This window comes from Apis cerana, linkage group LG16, assembly GCF_029169275.1.
Source record: "Apis cerana isolate GH-2021 linkage group LG16, AcerK_1.0, whole genome shotgun sequence".
Classification (NCBI taxonomy): domain Eukaryota; kingdom Metazoa; phylum Arthropoda; class Insecta; order Hymenoptera; family Apidae; genus Apis; species Apis cerana.
The window spans coordinates 2,844,810-2,865,849 of NC_083867.1; the positions used below are offsets into that span (position 1 = coordinate 2,844,810).

General features: G+C 28.3%; 1 protein-coding gene across 1 annotated transcript in view; it reads left to right on the top strand.

The window, feature by feature from the left end:
* The first annotated feature begins 1,363 nt into the window (after window positions 1–1,363).
* LOC108000352 (elongation of very long chain fatty acids protein AAEL008004) overlaps window positions 1,364–21,040 on the top strand; it is a 38,404-nt gene continuing 18,727 nt past the window's right edge. The window contains exons 1-2 of the mRNA XM_017060609.3: window positions 1,364–2,429; window positions 14,481–14,553. Coding sequence (XP_016916098.1) covers window positions 14,493–14,553 — 61 coding nt within the window. The 5' untranslated portion in view covers window positions 1,364–2,429; window positions 14,481–14,492. The remainder of the gene's footprint in view (window positions 2,430–14,480; window positions 14,554–21,040) is intronic.

Consider the following 21,040-nt stretch of genomic DNA (forward strand, 5'->3'; position numbering starts at 1 on the left):
CTATCATATATGATCAAAACAATCCGTAAAGAAATGTTAAATGGAAAAAAAAATTTTACCAAACTATATTGATTTTATCAAAAATCAATAAAGTTGAAAAATTGTAATTTTTAGCAGCGAAAGCAGATTTAATTTATTTACATCTGATAGCAAAAAATTTGTGCGAAGAAAACAAAATGCATTATAAATATATTATATTTAGTGATATCTTTTGAGAATTGATTCTAAAGAACAAAACAAAAATTAAATAAAATTATTGGTTGAATCTTATTTATTATTAAATATATTATAAACAATTGAAGTTTGCATTAAATAAAACGGAAATAAAATGAGATATCTCTATCTTTATCTCTATTATTTAACATAATTTAACATAAAATTAAATTATTTAAAACTTAATAAATATTCAATCAATGATATCTCTTTCTACACTAGACATGAAATAATCATAAAAAATGATATATACACGGCTTTATATATGAAATTTATACATAACATTATTATACATAAAATTATATTATTGTTACAAAAACGTAAATGTTCGGTCATTTGATCGATCATATGCAAATGTATTTTCTTTATTGTTGATAAAATTATAATTATTTTTTTAATAATATTTTTGTTTCCTAATTATAATTTTATCAACAGTATAAGAAAATATATATTATATTTTATGCAATTTATTTTAATGATGCTCTTAACAATTATAGTTAAGAGGTTAATAGAATATGTAAAATTAATATACATATATTTTAAAAATACCTGTAAATTCTTCAATTACAACAAACAATCTAAATTTTTCAATTATATTCATAAATTAAAAAAACTAGAATGTTGTATAAACAACAAAATTTAATATTTAATATAACGTAGAATTTCTAATGGACATGACAAGTATCGAATTTAACGTCTAACCTACTAAATTCTACACTGTTTCCCGCGTAAATAAGTCTGATTCGTTCTGTTCTCCCATTGGTGCTTCGTCTATCTCATATTTAAATTTACTTGTTAAATATTTAGTATTTACTAAATATTAAGATAATATTGATATATAAATTATTTGTAATTAAATTCTGTATTTAATATTTTTAATGTTATAAAGATTTGATCTATTTTGTTTCGAAAATATTAAAAGATATTCTATAAAAAAATTATATGTCTATTAAATAAATAAACAAAATTAAATAATGAATGAATTTAAATATTTAAACATTAAAATTTAAATAAGATAAAATTATATAAATATTATTGATAAATTGCAGTTTGTTTCTTAATATTAAAAAATATGTTGAAGAAAATATGTGCTGCAAGAAAAAATTGAAATGAAAAAGATCCGCAATTTGAGAGCCATTTGTAAATGTTTACAGTAATGCCCGCAAGATGGCAAGTTGGCGGCAGTGGTTTTCGTCGTCGGCACGGCGGCCCTCGTTTCCATCGTTTTCGTCGCGTCGTCCTCGTTGTCGTTCTCGTTGTCATCCTCGTCTTTGCCGCGATCGTTTTTTCCTTTTGTCGTTTCAAAAAGACTCTACGTTTATTCTGTTTGGTTCGACGGTACACTGGCAGAAAACGAGTCATATGGATATTTGTCAGGGGCGAGGTAGGAAATCCGTATGCGAGCACACAGAAGAGTGACAGGTTACGAATTCGTCGAAAGTGGGAGGGAAATACAGAAGGAAGAAAAAAAGAAAGGGCGGAAAGGAAGAAAGGAAAAAAGGAGGGAGAAATATTGGTAGGATGAAGCATCGTGGACGAGGGTAGGGCAACAGAAACCAATAGTGAGGTGAATAGGTGGCAGATAGCGTAAACGGAAAACGGCCAGCAGTTAGAGTATACAAAAAGGAACGGGGTACCGTCAGTCAAGTGCGACCGCGTGCACAAGACAGTATTGTGCAGATATAACGCTGTTATCCCTCCTCTTTTTCTTTGATCTTTGCTCCTTTATTTTCCTTCTTCTGCCCCTTTCCCATCCTACTTCTCTTTTTCTTTTCCTTTAATTTTTCCATCTGTGATACGCGCTCGCGACGGAGAGGAGGAACACGACACGTCGATGAATGAAACTGACGACGAATAGTTATCATTCTTATTCGCGTTCGCTTGCTTCTAACAGCAAGAAGCAAACTAAGCTTTCGTTCGTTTTACCAACGAAACGACATCGGATAGAAATTTAAGAAAGAAGGAATATCAATCATCTATACTCAAGAAAATCTTCACGAGGATATACGAAAAAAATTTCGCGTTCATTCTTCGCTATCGTGAATTATCAACGTGCTTATTTTATGTATCATCGATCAGGTGACAAGAAGAAAACGAGACGGTATCAGAATTTGAGGAATCGGTGAAGCCGGTAATCACGGTGCTACAAAACGTTAGGAAGATAAAGAGAAAGATAACCAAAAGAAAAAAGGGGAAAAAACAACAACGAAAAACAGGTAAATGTAATTATTTTACACACTGTACTTTGTTCTGAATAAATTTATGTTCTATACGTTTGAGGCGTGCCGGTACGAATTTTAAGGTTAGGACGGTCTGTAATCGATTCTGTACTTCCTATAATACGAAATGACCGTCAACTGACAAATATGATTTTTGTCGAAAATTCTCAGTTCATTTAAATATTAAAATGATTATTACTGACTTAAAAAATGGATATTAAATTAATTACTATGCTTTCATGATCTTGTTATATTTCCCGGTAAAATGTTCAAAATGAAATCGTCCGTTCCAATGTTCAATCATCTAGTCTAACCTCCAATAACTTTTATAAACGAATGTCATTGATTTCATTTTTTACGAAACAATTGATCCTTTGACAACATTCGATATCTTTTCATCGATATCGAATTTATTGATATCGAAATTATTTTTTAATAATTTTTAAAAAATATAATCTCTGATATTTATATTAAATCGAACGCAACGTTAATTTGTTATTTTATTCATGATGTATATAAATTGAGAAAAATATGTTTTTTCAAATTTATGATTCGCAAATTATATTTATATTTTCTCTGCACTGAATACATTTACACGTGAGATTCTACTTTATATCCTTTTTTCGCTTTCAATTAAAATCAAAATAGTGAATAGAATTATATAAAGTTTCATTGTAAATAATTCTCAAGAAAATTTGAGAATTGTTACAACAATAGTTACTACGTGTGAAAATATATATACAATTCTCTATGATTTGACAGCTAGCTCGGCTTAACTCGACTCGACTCAACTCTCTTCGAATGCCGTTACATCCGGTTCACGCACTCTTATACGAGAAATTAATAATTCTTTCGCATACGGCCGACAAACGTGTTATACCGGGGACATTACGTTCATTTCCGGTACAATTGATTCTCGTTAGTCGTGGATAAACTTCTATTCGAATGCTTTCTTTCTTATTTTAAACATGTGTTTAATTCTCTAAATAATCATATAATATGAAAATTAACGATACTGTTAGATGTATGTATTCATTCCATAGCAGACTAAGCTGAATAAAATTGTATTCGCTCTTTCCAATTTCGTTTCTCTTATGACGTCTGTCTATCACGTTATTATTTACGAATGCAAAACTCGCCCAGCAAATGTTTCGACATAGCTTCGACCTCGATCGAATCATGATTCAGACACAAAATAGCATCGAACAAATAGAGAGAAAATTCAAGAAATTCCTGTATTGAATCATAATATAGAATATAATCTTGAGTTATAGATAACATCCGTTTTCAAGTATCAATGAGGCATAACAGTAACCTATAAAACCATTCTGTCAAAAGAACAGCTTAACATACTAAATAAAAGTGTCTTCTCCGATTATTTTTTCTCTTCTTTTTTTCTCTCTTTAGTTATTCCCCTTTAAAAAGAATATTTTAACTCTCAAAAATGACTAAATTCCAAATTAAATAAAAATCATTTTAAAATATTCCAGAGAATATCTTAAAGTGCATTTAACTAAATAGCTATGTAGTCGAAATATTGCCCATTCCCATCGATTTCGGTCATGAAAAAGAAAAATAAAAGTATAATCGGAGATAGTCGATGGTGAAATTGTTTCTATATATATATATACCAGACGATCACAACAGATTTGAAAGAATCAATAAAGACGCGTGAAATGCCATTTGGCATTCAGTTTATATGATATACATATATATATATATCTACTATCGTTACTTCAACGAAACATACTCACCATTTATCGATCGTGATTTTTTAACTCTTTATGGAAAGTCCGAATCGTTTATGTCCGCTATATATTTTTCTTTATCGTTTTATATTTTTAAAAAATCTGAAAAAATTTCGTAGAAAGCAAAAATGATCCACGAAGGATTAATCGCGTAATTAATAAATATAAGATATTGATTTTTCGTGTTATCATTTTTAATGACACAAAAGCATCTCCAATTCGTAAGACGACTAAATAGGTCGCTAAATACCTGTAGAAGAATCCCGGTCGAAAGTAAGTGCTTAAGCAACAACCGTCGGACAGAATTACTTTCTCCGTCCTCGACGGATGGTAATACGTAATAGCTGTGCGTCATTGTCAAATTGGATAATTTCACGCGATCAACTTCATTCTTTCGCGTCACCATAAAACTTGTCCTGTTGGTAATGGTATATATATATATATATATAACTAAATTTTTTCTCGTATTCCACATCTCACAAGGAACTGCATCCTCGTTGACCGACCTACTTTATATCTCGAAGACAACACGAAGTCAGTCACGCGCGGGGAAGAGAAAGAAAGTGGCATCTTAGGGGCGAAAAACCGATGCTTGGGAAGATTGTCTCCGTGTTCAACGAGAAATCGATGGGTCTTACGTGGCAGCTTAATATCGATCCTCTCATTTTTGGTTGCGTACCATCTTAAACTTAATATTTCGCGCACATTTTCTCGATGAAAATGAAAAAAAATTTTTTTTCTGTTTTTTAAAAAGGATCTTCATACGAATTTCTTAATAAGTCAAGCAATCGATCCTCCGCACGAATATTAGATTGGATTTAGCGCTTTTATTTTTATTTATTCACGGAACTCGTCTCTTAATTTTAGATCCGGCAAAAATCACCGGTTTAATCACCGATTTTATTATTTTTTATCGGGATAGCCATTTGAAAGAACGTTTATATTTTATTCGTTATTCATTAAAATGTATATATATATTTTTTTAAATTTCTATTTTTAAATAGAATTTTATTTTTTTAAACTGGTGAAATTTATGAATTTCTTGATGTGCAATCGATGATTCATGGATTGGCCAGTGGATGGATACCAGCCAGTTCGATAAATGTGATAATGCGTGTTATCACGATTCTCCCATCTTGGGCCTGCATTTGTGGTGTAATCCTAGTCGTGTAATATGTGTACATGTGCATAAAGTCCACCTGCGTGACTGCGTAATGCACACTTTGAATTTCGCCCTCGGATACAAGGGTTGTTGATCGAATGGAAGGGGGGAAAAAAAAAAAAGAAAAAAAAAATCAATACTAGAATGACCAAGCTTGGTCACGTCATATATGATTGTGTGTAAGTCATACACGCGATGTAAGAAAACCTTTCTGTGTAAATTTATATGCATATGCGTGTCCCCGAAGGGAACATGTTCCTCCCGCGATGGTAAAAGTCTTGTAAAAAAAATCGTATATCTTTTATGTTTTTTCAATGATAATTCTTCGTTGCAGCAGTCTCCCCATAATTTTATGCTAGCCTTGTATACAAAGTTGGATCTTTTCGCGATTTTCTCGCGTTATATCGAGGTAAATCGTGAATCTATATATATATGGATACATTTAAAATATTATTATTTGAAATAATCGAAGTGTTTAAAAATGATTCTTGCTAATTTTTTTTTCAAAGAAATATAAAAGAAAAATAATTATTTCTTATTTTAATATCGAGTAATATTTGTCCAGGTGTGTCAGGTATATTTCAATGTATTTATTTATGTTGATTGTGTATGTCATTCGAAAATGAATCATCATTCGTTTATACTCTTGGCTGAAAGCGATTAAATTATTTTCTATTATGACTCGATGTACTAATTTCTTTATATATTAATAGATTAATATATCGATTTTCTAGAATAATAATACATTTGTTTCTTTATTTTACTCGGTTAAAACTAAACAAGATATCTGCATAGTGTTTCGAATTATTGAAAGAATTATTTTAACAAAAATTGTTTAAATGAAATTATATAATTTTTAATCCATTAATTAATTTACCTACGTATTCTCTATAGAAAAGTATTAATCCATTTATCCAAGAGTTATTCAAACTTAAACTTTAGTTTTAAAATTTAAAAATTTAGTATGAAAAATAAGTAGAAGATGATATTTTATTATAGATGCTCGGATCCATTGATACATATTTTTGATTCAACAAATACGCCATCCGAATAAATAAGATTCGTTCGTATTTAAGAACTGCTATATTCCATTCAATATAAATAAATACTAAATTTCTATATAATACATTATATAATGTATAAACATTGAGTATCGAGTAGCGTTTATCGATGCTTAAATACGTAATGTCTATTCACAGTTATCGACTCTTTTGGTAGACTTTTTGAGACCAGTAATTGAACCTTTCAGAGAAATATCTAGTTTGACATTTTAATGCAATGGCTAGCGGTGCTATAAAAAATTATATGATAGTAAAATGTAACGTTCCACGAAATGAGCCTATTCATAGCTTCTCGCTCGTTCGAGAAGAGAAATTTCATGGTCAAGTCGAAAGTCTATTTTCATCTAGACTATATTCGGGTAACAATCATCGATGAATTTTTTATTGGTAAAATAATTTTTTTAATTTATAATAGAATTAATATTTACATTTAATCGTAATTTTCCAACGTTATATTATATAATACATTAATGCCATTCTTATATTCATATTTTCTTTCTTTCTTTTTTTTTTTTATCGAATGTATTAATTACTACTTGAAATATTTTTATTTTTAATTCATTTTATGACGATTAATTTTTTACTCAATGATTAATTACATACATATTTCCAATTCATACAAATATTTTATAAGGTTATGAAAGTCTTTCTAGGAAATGTACAATAATAAAAGATAACAATAAACAAACAAATTAAAGAAAAAACGGCATGGATTATTGAGAAAAAATAATCTTTAACGAGTCGTTTAAAATATATTATTGAATTAAAAAAAATATCGAAGTAAGTAGTAATTTTTTATATAATTAGGCTTAAATTTATGAAGTGTTCGAATATTTTTGTGACATGGAAATTCATTTCTTCTTGATACGTTTTAAAATGTTTAAACAATATGTATAACATAAAAATTAAATTATATCAATTTCCAAATCTTCAAAATCGATTGTATATATATATATATTTTGAGAATATTATGACAAAATATGAAACATGTATTGGTTAATTGGAATGCAAATAATGTCGAAATGATTGTTTTTAGAAAGACATGTTTATAACTGATTCGAAGAATTAAAACATTCATTTACGAATCTTAGAAAAAATTAATCTTGCTATTAAGTAAAAGTTTTTTTTCAATCTTTTAAATTTAAATTTTCGTTTTATATAAAAATTAAAAAAAAAAAGTTAATTTTTAGGATAATTTAAGGGAATATGAGCATATAAAATTTCATTCGACAAACTTTATTAGCTTATTTTAGAAAGTATTTTACTAGAATGTTACACAGTTTTTTTCTTCAAGGAATCATAAAATTAGCATAAAATCACTAGAACATTATGAAATTCTGATCCTTCCCAGAATCCTATAAATGAAATTGAAGATGTATCTTTGAATTCTTCTTTATTTGATTAATCATATTTTTTTTTCTTATGCAATTCTAATTAATAACGTATATATTCATTGATAAATATTTTAAATAAATTTCAGGATTACAAATTTTTTGATTAATTTCCATCTTTTTGACGATTAAAATTTAAAAATATAAATTTCAATGTCTGGGTTTTTAAAAAATGCATATTTTATTTTGTATCAGATGAATCGGTATCATTACAAATGAGATATATTATCTGTGTTGATATCAATATAGATAACTTATCGAATAAATGCAAATTTTTAATTCTTCGTATTCATTTCAAGTGAGATTAATTTGTTAATCAAATTATTATTTATCATTCATTGAAATTAAACTTTATTTATATTAGATTTTAGAAATGTTGAGAATTCTGTTTTTATCACTTTGGCTAAAATCTTAAATTAAATTATATTTATTTAAATATTATTCACTTATCGATGATTCTCTGACATTAAAACTAAAATTTATACTTTCGAATTCTACTCGTCAAATAAATATTTTTTGCGTCAGAAAAAATGCAAAAAAAAAAAAAAAATAAAAATTTTTTCCATCTTCAAACGAAATTTAACTCGGATCGAACTAATTAAAAATCTTAAATCGAATAAAATTGCTCAAAAAATTTATTCAGGTATAATCGAATCATATCGTTTGATATTTCATTTCTCTTAATTTTGATCGATGTACATGATATAATCTGACCGATATAATCAGAATAATCAGAATAAAAGGAATGCCAAGGAAAAACAAAAAAAAAATAGATCAGTTGACCGTAACGATCCAATTTATAGTTTTCAATTTGACCGTTAATCTATCTGCTGTAATTGATCTCAACGCGACGTAACCACATGTTTAGATACTTTCTCGCCGGCCACCTTGCACTTACTCGCAGGTTCTAATATCTCCGTCTATTTCACGTTCTCCTCTCTCTGTCCCCCTACTTTCTCTCTATATATCTCGCTTTTGTATTTTCCATTTCGTAGTTTTAAGACTTCTCTCTTTCTTTTGGAATGCCTAACAAATCTTACATTATGTACTTATGTAATATCCGTAACCGATGGAGAAAGAACGGAAGAGAAATTTCTTGCGATTTAATGTAATCAAACAGTCATAATTTTCGACTCGATTTTAGGACAAGTCCAAATAACTGATACATCCAATTAAAACTTTTCGTAATTCTTGTTATTTTTTCACTTACGATGTTATTAAATCGAATCATTGTTATTTAACTTATCATCGATTTGTATTCGTAATTTTATTATCAGAAAATTTCTGAAATCAGAGGTTGAACAGTATCGTAAAATTTTAAGTATTGATGTAGAGATTAGGTAATAATGTTTGATATTATCAAAACATATATCTTACGATTCGACACTCGAGCTAAGTGAACTTCATTTCATTGAGCCGTCTCGGATATTTTTGTGCTCAAATAACACGGAACAATTCGAATCAATGATGTTGATATGTACATACGTGTATATAGTGAGTCATGTTATTGCAATATTTGAGATATTGTTATTCTATGTTATAATTGTATTACCGAATTCATTCTTTTTCAAACATCCTTTATAATTAGTAGAAATTTTATACAGTTATTCGCACGATAAACATAATTGATTAATGATGAAAATTAGCATCGTAAAAATGTTTATAAATACTATCCGACAAAATATTTTTTTGATAAAAAAAAAACAACGATATAATTTAAAATTATATTGTATTAATTTTAAATTAATAAATTGTGTATTAAATAAATAAATTTACCAACTATTACCAACTATGTATTAATATATTCAAAAAATGATCGATACAATAGTAACATAATAAACAAAATAATCTTTGCTAGGGATGTGTGACGTATCGAGCATTCGGATGAACTCGGGAAAAATCGGATAGATTCGGCTGGATATCTAAAGTTCTCGTATAATCGAGATTTTCAGATGGCCGGATACATTCGAATAGTCAAATACAAATAATAAAACTAAGGCTGTCCGAAAATCTTGAGCCAGGGATAGAATTTGAAAAAGATAGACGATTTATATATTTTTTGATAATTTTTTTTGATAATAATTTAATTATTTCATATTAACATAATTATCAAAATTAATATGAATCGTTATAAAACTGGTTTTGAACGTTATATCAACTTTTTTTTCCTCACTTTCTTCTCTGTTCCTTTTCTTCTTTATTCTCTTTCTTTTTCTCTGATTAAATATTCTCTAACAACGAAATTACGCGTTAACGAAATTATTTTCTATATAATGATTGACGTAAATGACCGAAGGGATTAGAATTTTATTTCGTTACGTTCAAAGGTGACTCGTAATACGTATTACGAAATGAATATGCAAATAAATGTATATAATTAAAAATAATATATAAGACATTCGATTGAAATATTCTTATGTTGATCGAATATATATATTTGTTACAAACAATTGATTTATTTAATACATTTCTTTAATAAATATCGAATATCGAAGATAAATATATTATAACATTAAATTTGCATAAAAAACAATGTATATTTGACTTCATTCTTGTTATTCAACATTTTACACTGTATTCTCAAGTTTTATCTCCGTGTGTTTTTACTACCGGAATTATTACAAAAAATGCTTTTTTATTTCAAAAGTGTGCAAATTTATTTATATTTTTTGCTGAAATTTTGTTGAAACGTTTCAATATTAAATTAACAATAAGAACAGATGTAATACATCTTAATAAGCTATATATTTATTATGTGCTGCAAGAGATCTATAAATTTATATATCAAAAATTTTGGTATGTTATTTACAAAAAAATTGAAAAATAATTTTGATTATTATTTTTAATAGCTACATATTATTTTTACTTTAAAATAAAAATAGAAAAAATATTATTTCTTTTAAATCAATTACAGCTTTCCTGCGGATCGACAAAATAATACAAAAATATAATACATAGATTCTTTCGAATAATTAATTTGTATGTATCGTACGATAAAAAATGTTGAAAATCCAGTTATAAGATATAATTCTTATAATTCTTAAATTTATTATTATATCAATGATATAAATGATATATAAATGATTAAATGGCGAGTGTATTTAATATGTCCATTTAAGATAAGAGGTTAAAGGAAATCTTACACATATATACGTATATTTTAGTTCAAAGTATCTGTAAGATTTTTATATCATTTATATTCGTACATAATAGATCAACACGATTCAAAACTGGTTTATATGCGCAGAGCTAGTAAAGTCGATTCGAGAAAAATGGCAAATCTTTAGCCATTATCGAATCGTATAATGAGACAACACTTTTTAACGTGCCAAATAATTTTTAATCGGCCAAAATTCTTTCTTAAACTTCTAAATTCAATTCCAATTAATATGCAATAAGATTTGAACGTTCTCGATTATTTGAAAAATTTCAGTAATTTCCTCAATTTTTCTTCAGTGAAAATTAATGTATTATAAAATAACATATAATTTCACTCTAACATTTAACGTAATCTCTCATGTAAGATTATTTGTTATCTTACTTGAAGAAATTAACTCGAATAAAAAATTCTTTTAAAACAATTTATTTCTACGTTATAAGAAATAAAATTATTTTTTTTTTGTATTACTTATAAAAATAATCAAGCATCTTAAATATATTCTTATTATTTTATTTTATTTCATCAAAATATAAAAAAGTCTGCAATTAATGGACGAGAGAATAATTATAACATAGTTTCTTTCCTGGGTCAGATATGCTTCCAATATGCTTCATTTTTTTCCTTACTTTATATATATTATATATATATATATATATATATTCGCACATTCTCAGTATTAATAACGGTTATATATTATCGCGCATGTGGCTCTATGCAATTGATCAATTGTTACTTCGCGCCTTTTTCTCCTGATAAAATAAATTTTTCCGATAACCGTCATCGTACATCATCCTGTTATTTGTCCATTGGTTTTTTTTTTTCATTTTCAATTAACCATCCATTCTATCGATGCTCAACTCTCAATGCGATGACGCGACAATGGCCGATTAAAAAAAAACTTGCAAGCGTGACAATTTCATTAAAACGGAATCCGCGATCATTGCGTGAAATTCGATGACCCGATTCCAGTCTTCGAAAGACGATAATTGAGTATGCATTAATTCGAAGAGGCTTAATTCACCGCAGATTTAATGCCTAAATCGATGGATCAGCATTTATCGTTTCGTTCTTTTCGTTACGTTAAGCGAATATCGAAAATAATTGTTTCTCTTGTACATTTTATTATTACTTTATCAGATGTCAGTGCGAATGAATATTTCATTGGATGCATGCAAAAATTTTATAACATAAATATGGATATGAAGAGATACAATGATTATGTCGGTTATATCACATTAAATAAATCATGTAATAAATGTATAGTATTTATTCTGTATGTACATTGATTTAGAAATTTATAAATTTAGTTATGAATAGATATAGAAAGATTAAGAAATAAAATGTGAACATCTTCGAAGGATCGTTTTTAAATAGAAGCGTAGTGCTACCTTAGTAAATGTAAAGAGTCGTAGTCCTTACCATTTCTTAAAGTTGCTTTAGGCGAGCTAGCATTTGTTTTTTTTCTTTTATATATACGTCGAACGTCGACGTTCTTTTTCAGACTTGTTGTTTCTCACTCTGGTTAAGAAGTGAAAAGCAAACCAAAAATGCGATAACGTAGGCGATTCTTAGAATACTTACGTTTTTTGTTGGCACAAGAATATAACCACAACAAGTTTGTTTAACTACTTCATAGTAGTTGGAAAATATAAGATTTTATATTTGTTGATACAAAGGTTGACATAGAGAATGACAGTTAGTAAAAAAGTAAAAGAATTAAAATCAATTATTGAAATTTATGTCATATTGTTTCATAACATACATGACATTATTTCATTAGGTCATGAAAATTTCTTTTCAATAGTAGGATTCTCAAATATATAAATACTGGTGAATTTAATAGCTGAACATATTTAAATAGAGAACGTTTCATTACTTTTGTCTATTTTTGCGTGGATATCTTAACTTTTTTAATAATTAATAATAAATATTTTTATTTTGATACTTATACTTGATGAAATTATGAGTATTGGATTATATATAAAATTTTAAAAATCCATTTTTTTAATAATAAGAATATATATACATATATATATATAAACAATTTAAGGTAAATATTTCTTTTTTTATACATATTAAATATAGAATAGCGAGAATATAATTAAATATATTAATGATATATGTATTTTAACGTTATTACACGTATATAGACATACTTATAAGTAATATAAATAATATCAGTTAATAGATTAAAGACATTTATACACTTATATAAAATTTGCTATATAATTTCAAATTTCTTTTAGATAGATTAAAGTTCATTCTTATTTATAAGTTTCACTTTTTTAATCATATTTACAAGAATTTAATTTTGTATAAGCTTTTATATCGCAATTACGAACGATTATTGGTATGATATACATAACAATTATTTGTTATATTTTTTTTTTGTTATATATCACATATCACTATATGTATGATACGCAATAATGATACGATGGTAAATATGCAAAGGAAATAAATGAATATTTTATATTTCACGAGAAACCAATGAAAAGGAAGTTAAGTAACCTAACCTGTTCTTACGTCACGTTCGTCAGTATTCGGCAGTACAACATACCTGTTCTTGTTTCTTGAGCAATAGTCGTAATCGCGGTCACGACTTCGATTTTGTCTTCATTTTCATTTTCATTTTCGCTAGAATTGCAAGAGAAGAGGAGAAAAAAAGAGGGAAATGATACGGTAGGAAGATTCTGAAATTTCAACAATCGTATAACTTCTCCAACGATTTATCGTTTCGCCGATGCTACTTTCTCGAAAGTAACCGACGTACGACCCGGAAACGCGTTGGAAAATCCGTACGAGCGCGTTTAAAAGGCTAAGCGATCGATGCGCCTCTGTGGAAACCACGTTACTTACGCGCTGCGTAAAACGAATGGATTTCGCGCGCATTTGTCTACGTTTACTTTGCACGATTCTCGTGATCTTTCGAAGAAATTTATGTTCGACGATTCGTAAAGAGGCCGTAATTCATAGAATAGAGGCACTCATTTAACGAAAACTTTTTGAAGGTATTTTTATGCAAATAAAATATATTTAAATGCTCATAATTTATTACATTTAAAATACGATACTACATGATGATGACTACACGCCGTATTGTGGACGATAAATATATATAATTCATACAATTTATAGACAGGAAATAATATTAATAATTCTATTAATAAACTTATTTATTGTCGCAATATAAATAGAAAATGTTCCAAGATTTTTTCGACGTTCTACAATTCGAATTCGCAAATATTTCAATATATCGATCTTTCGATTTGAAAATTATATCATATTCATACTTATATTTGAATACCTTATTTTTTTTAACTGCTTAAGTCTAAACATCTCTGCTATTATTACACTTTCTCTTTTACTTCGCATTATCATTTCTCAAATAATATTCATCCTAAAATATTATTCGTTCATTTTTCAAATAATTAAATAAAAATGATAAAAAAATTCTTCAGATCTTTCCTTCTTTGATAATTAAGAGCGAATAAAAGCGGTAAAACGTTTTCCGTTGTGATTGCAGACCTCAGCCAAGATGACAGCCATAGTGACAGATCTAGTGCACGGATACAGGGATCTGATGGATAACAAATCAGGTAAGAGAATTTTTTCCTTTTGGTATATTAACCAGATTCGCGGTTTTAAAAGGGGTAAGAGAGCGTGGCTCGATCGGTTCCCCTGGGGTCTATGACATTCAAGTGGGTCAGTCTGGTGCGAACGTACTAAAAATCAAAAACGAGCAGCCGCGACAAAACCAAGTAGGGTAACATTTTTTCCCCAACGATCCCGCCATTGTAAGCGATACTGGGAATGCGAATAAAGTCATATAGGACGTAAAGAGGCCTCGATTCGATTTTTTTTCGTGTGAAATCGTTTCGTAAAAGATTAGTAAAATTACGGTGAATGGGTTTTGGAAAGGAAGACTAATTCCGAGAAATTAACGGGATTGGGCTACAGAAGAATTCATCCAACTCGAAAATTGTGATTTATTAATGAAACTTTGTATATATTTTTAGAATATAATAAATTAGAGGGTAGAACAATTTTATCTGAAAAAAAATTTTTTTTTTTATAAATTATGAAACGAAAATTCGTTATAATTTTTTAATTAGATTCGTTACAGATGATTGCCACAGATGAATTAGTGAGGTTCGATTAAAATGATAGAAATACGATTATATTTGTGTATTGATTTTCATATTGATTTCAAATTTATTGTAAAATGATCTGCTTGTGTACCGTTATTGCACTCTGTCTTGTCTTATTCGTGCTATATACTTCTCATGTTTCCCTTCTCGTGTATAGCTTAGTATAAGCACGAGAAAATGAATGAGAATGAGTTTATTATTGAAAACATGGCCAAATAAAATTCTAAATCACACGATGGCCACTCTATTTTACAAATATAATTATCTCTTTCGTTTAAACTAAATTAGTAAAAGAAAATACAATTTATTTGATACTATTCGATCGAATAAAATTTCTAAAAAAAATTTCGAATATTTATCGAAGTAAATTAAAAAAAAATCAAATGAAAATATGTGTAAAAATTATTTATCATGTTCATACATGAATATAAATTATTTTTTGCTACATTTACATTCATAAATATAAAAATCGCTTCCATTTTTATATTTATATATAAACAAAAATATTTCTTATTGATTGTAATATTATTTTCGATCTCGATTTAAATCGCACAATTTTCACTTTCATATAATTAATTAGCGTACAAGTATCAAACAATGATCAATAAATATTTATTATTATTTTCCCTCTCTCATTTCACAGTTTTTCTCTTTGTTAAAATTTGTATACGCATATTAATTGAAAAACATTAATCGCTAAATCATTTAAACTGACACAATAACCTAATTCCCCTCAACGAGTATACTATGTATACCAAACATACCAATTTCACTCGGTTGCAATCAACAAACAAATATTCGGAAACGTGTAAGCATAATAATCGTGTAATTTTTATAGAAGAAAAAAAAAATTCAACGAAATCATAATATCCCTTTAACGAATCATTTTCGCGAGTGATGAAAGCGAAGAAATGCATCGAATAATTTGTTTTCGTAATATCTTTCGAACGGGGACACGGGTCTATATACATAACATATCCGCGATTGGAAGGGAGACGCGACGTGTTGTTTCAGAGATGGCGTATTTGTCGTGTATATTTTCAAATTGACCTCTCGCTTCATGAAGACGCGTGTGTCAATAAAGTGTTGTAACGTCGTTTCCATCTCGTTCCCAATTTCCCTACTGATCCTCTCGAAATCCTTGAACTCCATTCAAACTTCCTGGAGTCTTGAGCCGTGGTTATTGGCCAAAGGGAAAAAAGAAACGACGCATCAGCTTTTCCCATACCGATTCATATGTCTTTTTTCGTCCGTTTTCTTTGATTCGTCTTGCTGCTATTTTTGTTCGTGAGCATTATATTTATATTGAATGACGATTTTCTTAATTATTTCTTATTGAATTGTTTCTAGAATGGAAAACGTATCTGTATTATGTTATGACATTTTGGTAGAGAGGTTATGTTTTAAATTCCGATATAATAATAATAAGTGATCTTTGATATCCGAATCACTAATTTTTAACTCTTTCACAAGATCACAAGAGATTATTATTTTAAATTTGCTACTTTAAATTTGAATCCAAATTTAAACAAATTGATTAAATCATATAATATTATAATAATCTATGTAATTGTAATAATTAAATCAATTTATCATACACACACACACACACACACACATATATAAAATCATTACATTATAATAGATACAAATAGTGCAATTGAAAGAATCAAATTATTCTTCGCCTTCGTTCGTATTCCAAAAGTTATCATAAGTCGGTCAAAAAAAAAAGAAGAAAAAAAATCTTCGCTTCGTTATAACGATGATAGAAGTGGGATATAATGGATCCTGAGAAAGTAATACGCCAGGTTAAAGAGTTGGACAATCGTTTAAATGATTACGTTAACTCGCTAGGGTTTCTTCGCCTTCGTGAATTGATTCGTGAGAAGGTTGACGTGTGTAACCATTACAAGACTCACGAGCCGTTTAAGAGGGCTCAAATTGACCATTTCTCTTTTCATGCTACACGGTACGTGGGTTATCGATTTAATATCAGGTAGACCAGTAGGCCGTGTTTTCCGCTAATTCTCTCCAGTGTATACCAAGAGACGCCTTTTGCCTGATTACATCGAATCCGTTCTTCCATACTCGTTCGCTTTTCTCTACGATTGCTCTCTCTCTCTCGCTCTCACACACACACACACTCTTTTTCTTTCTTTCTCTCTCTGTTCCTCCCATTCGTGTAACAGTAACAACACATACGAGAAATTTTTAAATATGATACAATGTGATAATGTCTTATTGATTCAAACTTGTGAAGTATATTATCGACGAGATATTTATCATCTTTAAAGTATGTATAATTATATCGAGTTATCGAAACACTCGAATACATCCTCTGAAATGGGATCTTAATTACCTGATTAATTGAACGCTTTTTTATTTTTATATCTCAAATACTCAAAGTGGCCGAGCATTCTCAAACTTAAGATTCACCGCTTTTTATTATCAAATCCTTCATAAATGGTCGTTGATTAAAACTTGCAATAATAAAAAAAAAGAAAAAGACAACAAATCTTCTTTAATGTATCCTTGCGAGAAGAGCGTGTGTCCATCTCTCTCTCTCTCTCTCTCTCTCTCTCTCTCTCTCTCTCTCTCTTTCTCTTTCTCATGGCTTTTCGCGAAGAGTTGAATAAAAAATGAAGCTGAGAAATTTATCTAAGCCGACGGTTAACACCGTCAGTCGGAAGAGTGGAGTCGACTGATTTTCCCTCGGTCGAGAATTCTCTCGTCCCGGTGGACTCTCTCTGTGTTGTGAAAACGAATCGGCTTTGTCGGTTTGTTGTCGCGATTCGTCGGCCATATTTATTGTCGTCGTGTTCTTGTGAAGGACAAATATGGATAAAATGAGAGGATACGTGCGCTTTTCGGCGACGAAGAATTTTTCTTGGAAAATTTGAATTTTTTATTTTTATTATTGTTATTATTATTTTCTTTTTTTTTGTTTATTCTTGCGATTGAAAAATTTTAGAGAGGGTTTAATCGAAAAAGGTGACCGACCAAAAGTAATAGAAGAGGATTTTTATTTTATATGGATCGAAACCGTTTAAGGGGAAGGGGGGGGGGGGGGACATTTCGAAATATTTCGAAAGTGAAAAGTTTCAATGGAAGAATAATTGGATAGAAAAAATTTTTACGTGTTATTCATTCATGTATAAATTATTTTTTACTCGGAGAGCCAGGAAAATAATAAAAAAGTTTCGACAATAATTCGATAAACTTGTTGAGTTTCGAAATATCGTTTCGAGATCCCTGCAAATTATTTCGTTTATTATTATTTACTCGGGTTTTGAAAGTTTCAAATCATGATTAAAAAATAATAATAATAATAATAATAATAATAAAAAGTTCCGAAATTTTTTTCGAAACATTTCGAGATTTCGAGAAGCTCGAAACTTTTTTAATTTCGTAGCGTTTCGAACTGTATCGCACGAAAAATATATTTTTCGATGTAATGTCAATCTTGAAAAATATTATAAACAGATATATATTCATCACACAATTATTGAGGTCGAAATGTCGTGTAACAATTACGAGAAAATGTTTTCACCGCATATGCTTTTCATCCATTTCGTCAATTAGTAACTATAGAATAGGAACATTTTTCTTCCTAGTTATTTTGACGGATGAATAGGGACAAGTTTTCCTTCAACTTACTATATCTATGTACATTTATATTATGTATATTTGAAAGTAGCTCATAGAGACGAGCAGGAACGAGTTCTGTCATGGACCAGGCATCGAATTTTTTCACGTTTTAGCCTTTCAGAATGTTGTCCGTAATAACAAGATGGTGTCTCTGAAGTAAAAAAATATTTCCTATGCAAAAAAAAAAAAAAAATAATAATAATAATTTTAAAAAATAATTTTAAAATAATATAATTCGAAAAAATTTCTTTAAAAAACTCAAGTTCAAGATTGGAAAATAATATAAAAAGAATGTTATTCCTTATCCGTTCTTCTAAAAGTCTAAAAGTCAAAATTTAAAACTTACCAATTCCATGTATCATCGATCAGAGAATACAATTTGCAAATTATATAATTACGCTTAGTTATAATTAATTCACGTGTTATCGTGCTATTTATCGAGTGATAAATTCATTCATCGAATTCAACAATTATAATAAAACATTTTTCAAATCGTATAAATATACATACATTTGAATTTCATGCAATAACACATTGTTAATAAATTTCCATTCCCCTTCTTGAACGATGAATGTCATTTCCTTTTTACTTCCATCATTATGTAAACTTTGTGTCAAATATCTTTTTTTCTGAGATATTTTTTCCGATAGATTTCGTGGAATAAAAATAAATTGACGAGAGAGAGAGAAAGAGAGAGAAAATAGAGATCCAATCCATAATTAAATAAGATGATAATATTTCCTCATTGATCATCATTAGTATTAGAATCATGTTTGGTCATTATTGAAATGAGAGGCAAAAATAAATTAACGAAAGAAAAATGATTAATAAAACAAGAGTGCACGTCATTTTGCATCGGAAATAGAAAATTATTTATACAATCGTGAATTTCTTCATTTATGTAGCGATAAGCTATTTCTATTAATTTCTGGAACTGCTGGCTCGAGACATGGCTCATCGTTATTTCTAATTCCTATTTTCAGGTATTTGACCGGTATATATTGAAATATTATCGAAATAAGAGGAAACGAAAAATTTTTAGCCAAAGTTGAGGAATTATTGAAATTATATACAATTAAAATGATACACTGCCTACCTGTTCTCTCTCATTCTCCATTCAGTTCTCGCTCTTGAACGAAAAAAACGAACGAAATTTGTCGGCCAATTTCTTCAGAAAATTCTCCAGATATATATCGGTAAATGTAAGTGCAAAGTAATGATCGTGAATTTATAATATTCCGTTTAAGGAAATTTTCGAGAATGTCCAATTAAGCGAACTCTTAACCGAGCCTCTTTTATTATATCTAAACTAGTTATTCCAATTACACGAACGAAAATAAAGTACAGTAGCGCTAACAGATGCGCTAGGAAATTCGAAAAGTGAGCCAGACGAATTACGATGAATTTATTAATCTGAATGTGAATTCTTGAAATTTGAAAGAAAAATTAAAATTAATTGAGATAATCCTATTATATGAATGTAATATGATTCTATTATCCAATTTACAGGAATACGTTGGGTATTTATGTAAAATAAATTTTAATTTATCGCGTTGTTATTATATTTGGCTTTTTTATCTCTCACTTCGATGGATAATTTGGAAATAATTTTCCAAATATTGTTTTATTTTTAACAGGTCTTCCGCTTCTGCGGAAAATTTTTTTTTTTTTATTTATGTTGAAGCAGGAACAAGTAAATTTTTACAACAAATAATTTCATAACAATCTTTTATTTATGCCAAATTATTTGTCATTTTATTTGAATCGATTAACTCGAATAAAAAATTATTTGAAAATTATTAATGTTTTTTTTTTTTGTGAATATTTTTATTGCATCAATTTTGATTGAAATTTATTATCGCCAAATATTATGAAATATTATTAGAATACAATTATAATGCATAATTTCAAGGAAAAAGAATTTTAAATTTACTTTTGTTGTTAACATTCGTCCATGTTTAGTTTGTTCAAGATTTTACGCACAAGATGTATTACACAATTGTGTAATTTTCAAATTTAAATCTAATTTCATCACATGTTTCCTAGAAATAATGTATATTTTTACTTTTCAAAAAATATTTCTTATTATTATTATATATAAAGTTATAAATTTAGTTTAATTTTATTAGTAATTCTTAATAATTTTTCTTCAAATGTAGTTTCATATTTAAATTTAGCATTCAGTTGTTGTTGTTCTATACACTTTTATTGCATTTAGAAACTTCAATGTATCCGTATATTCGAATAATTAGCTCGTTCTTCTCGTGTTCGTTATCTCACTTTTCCC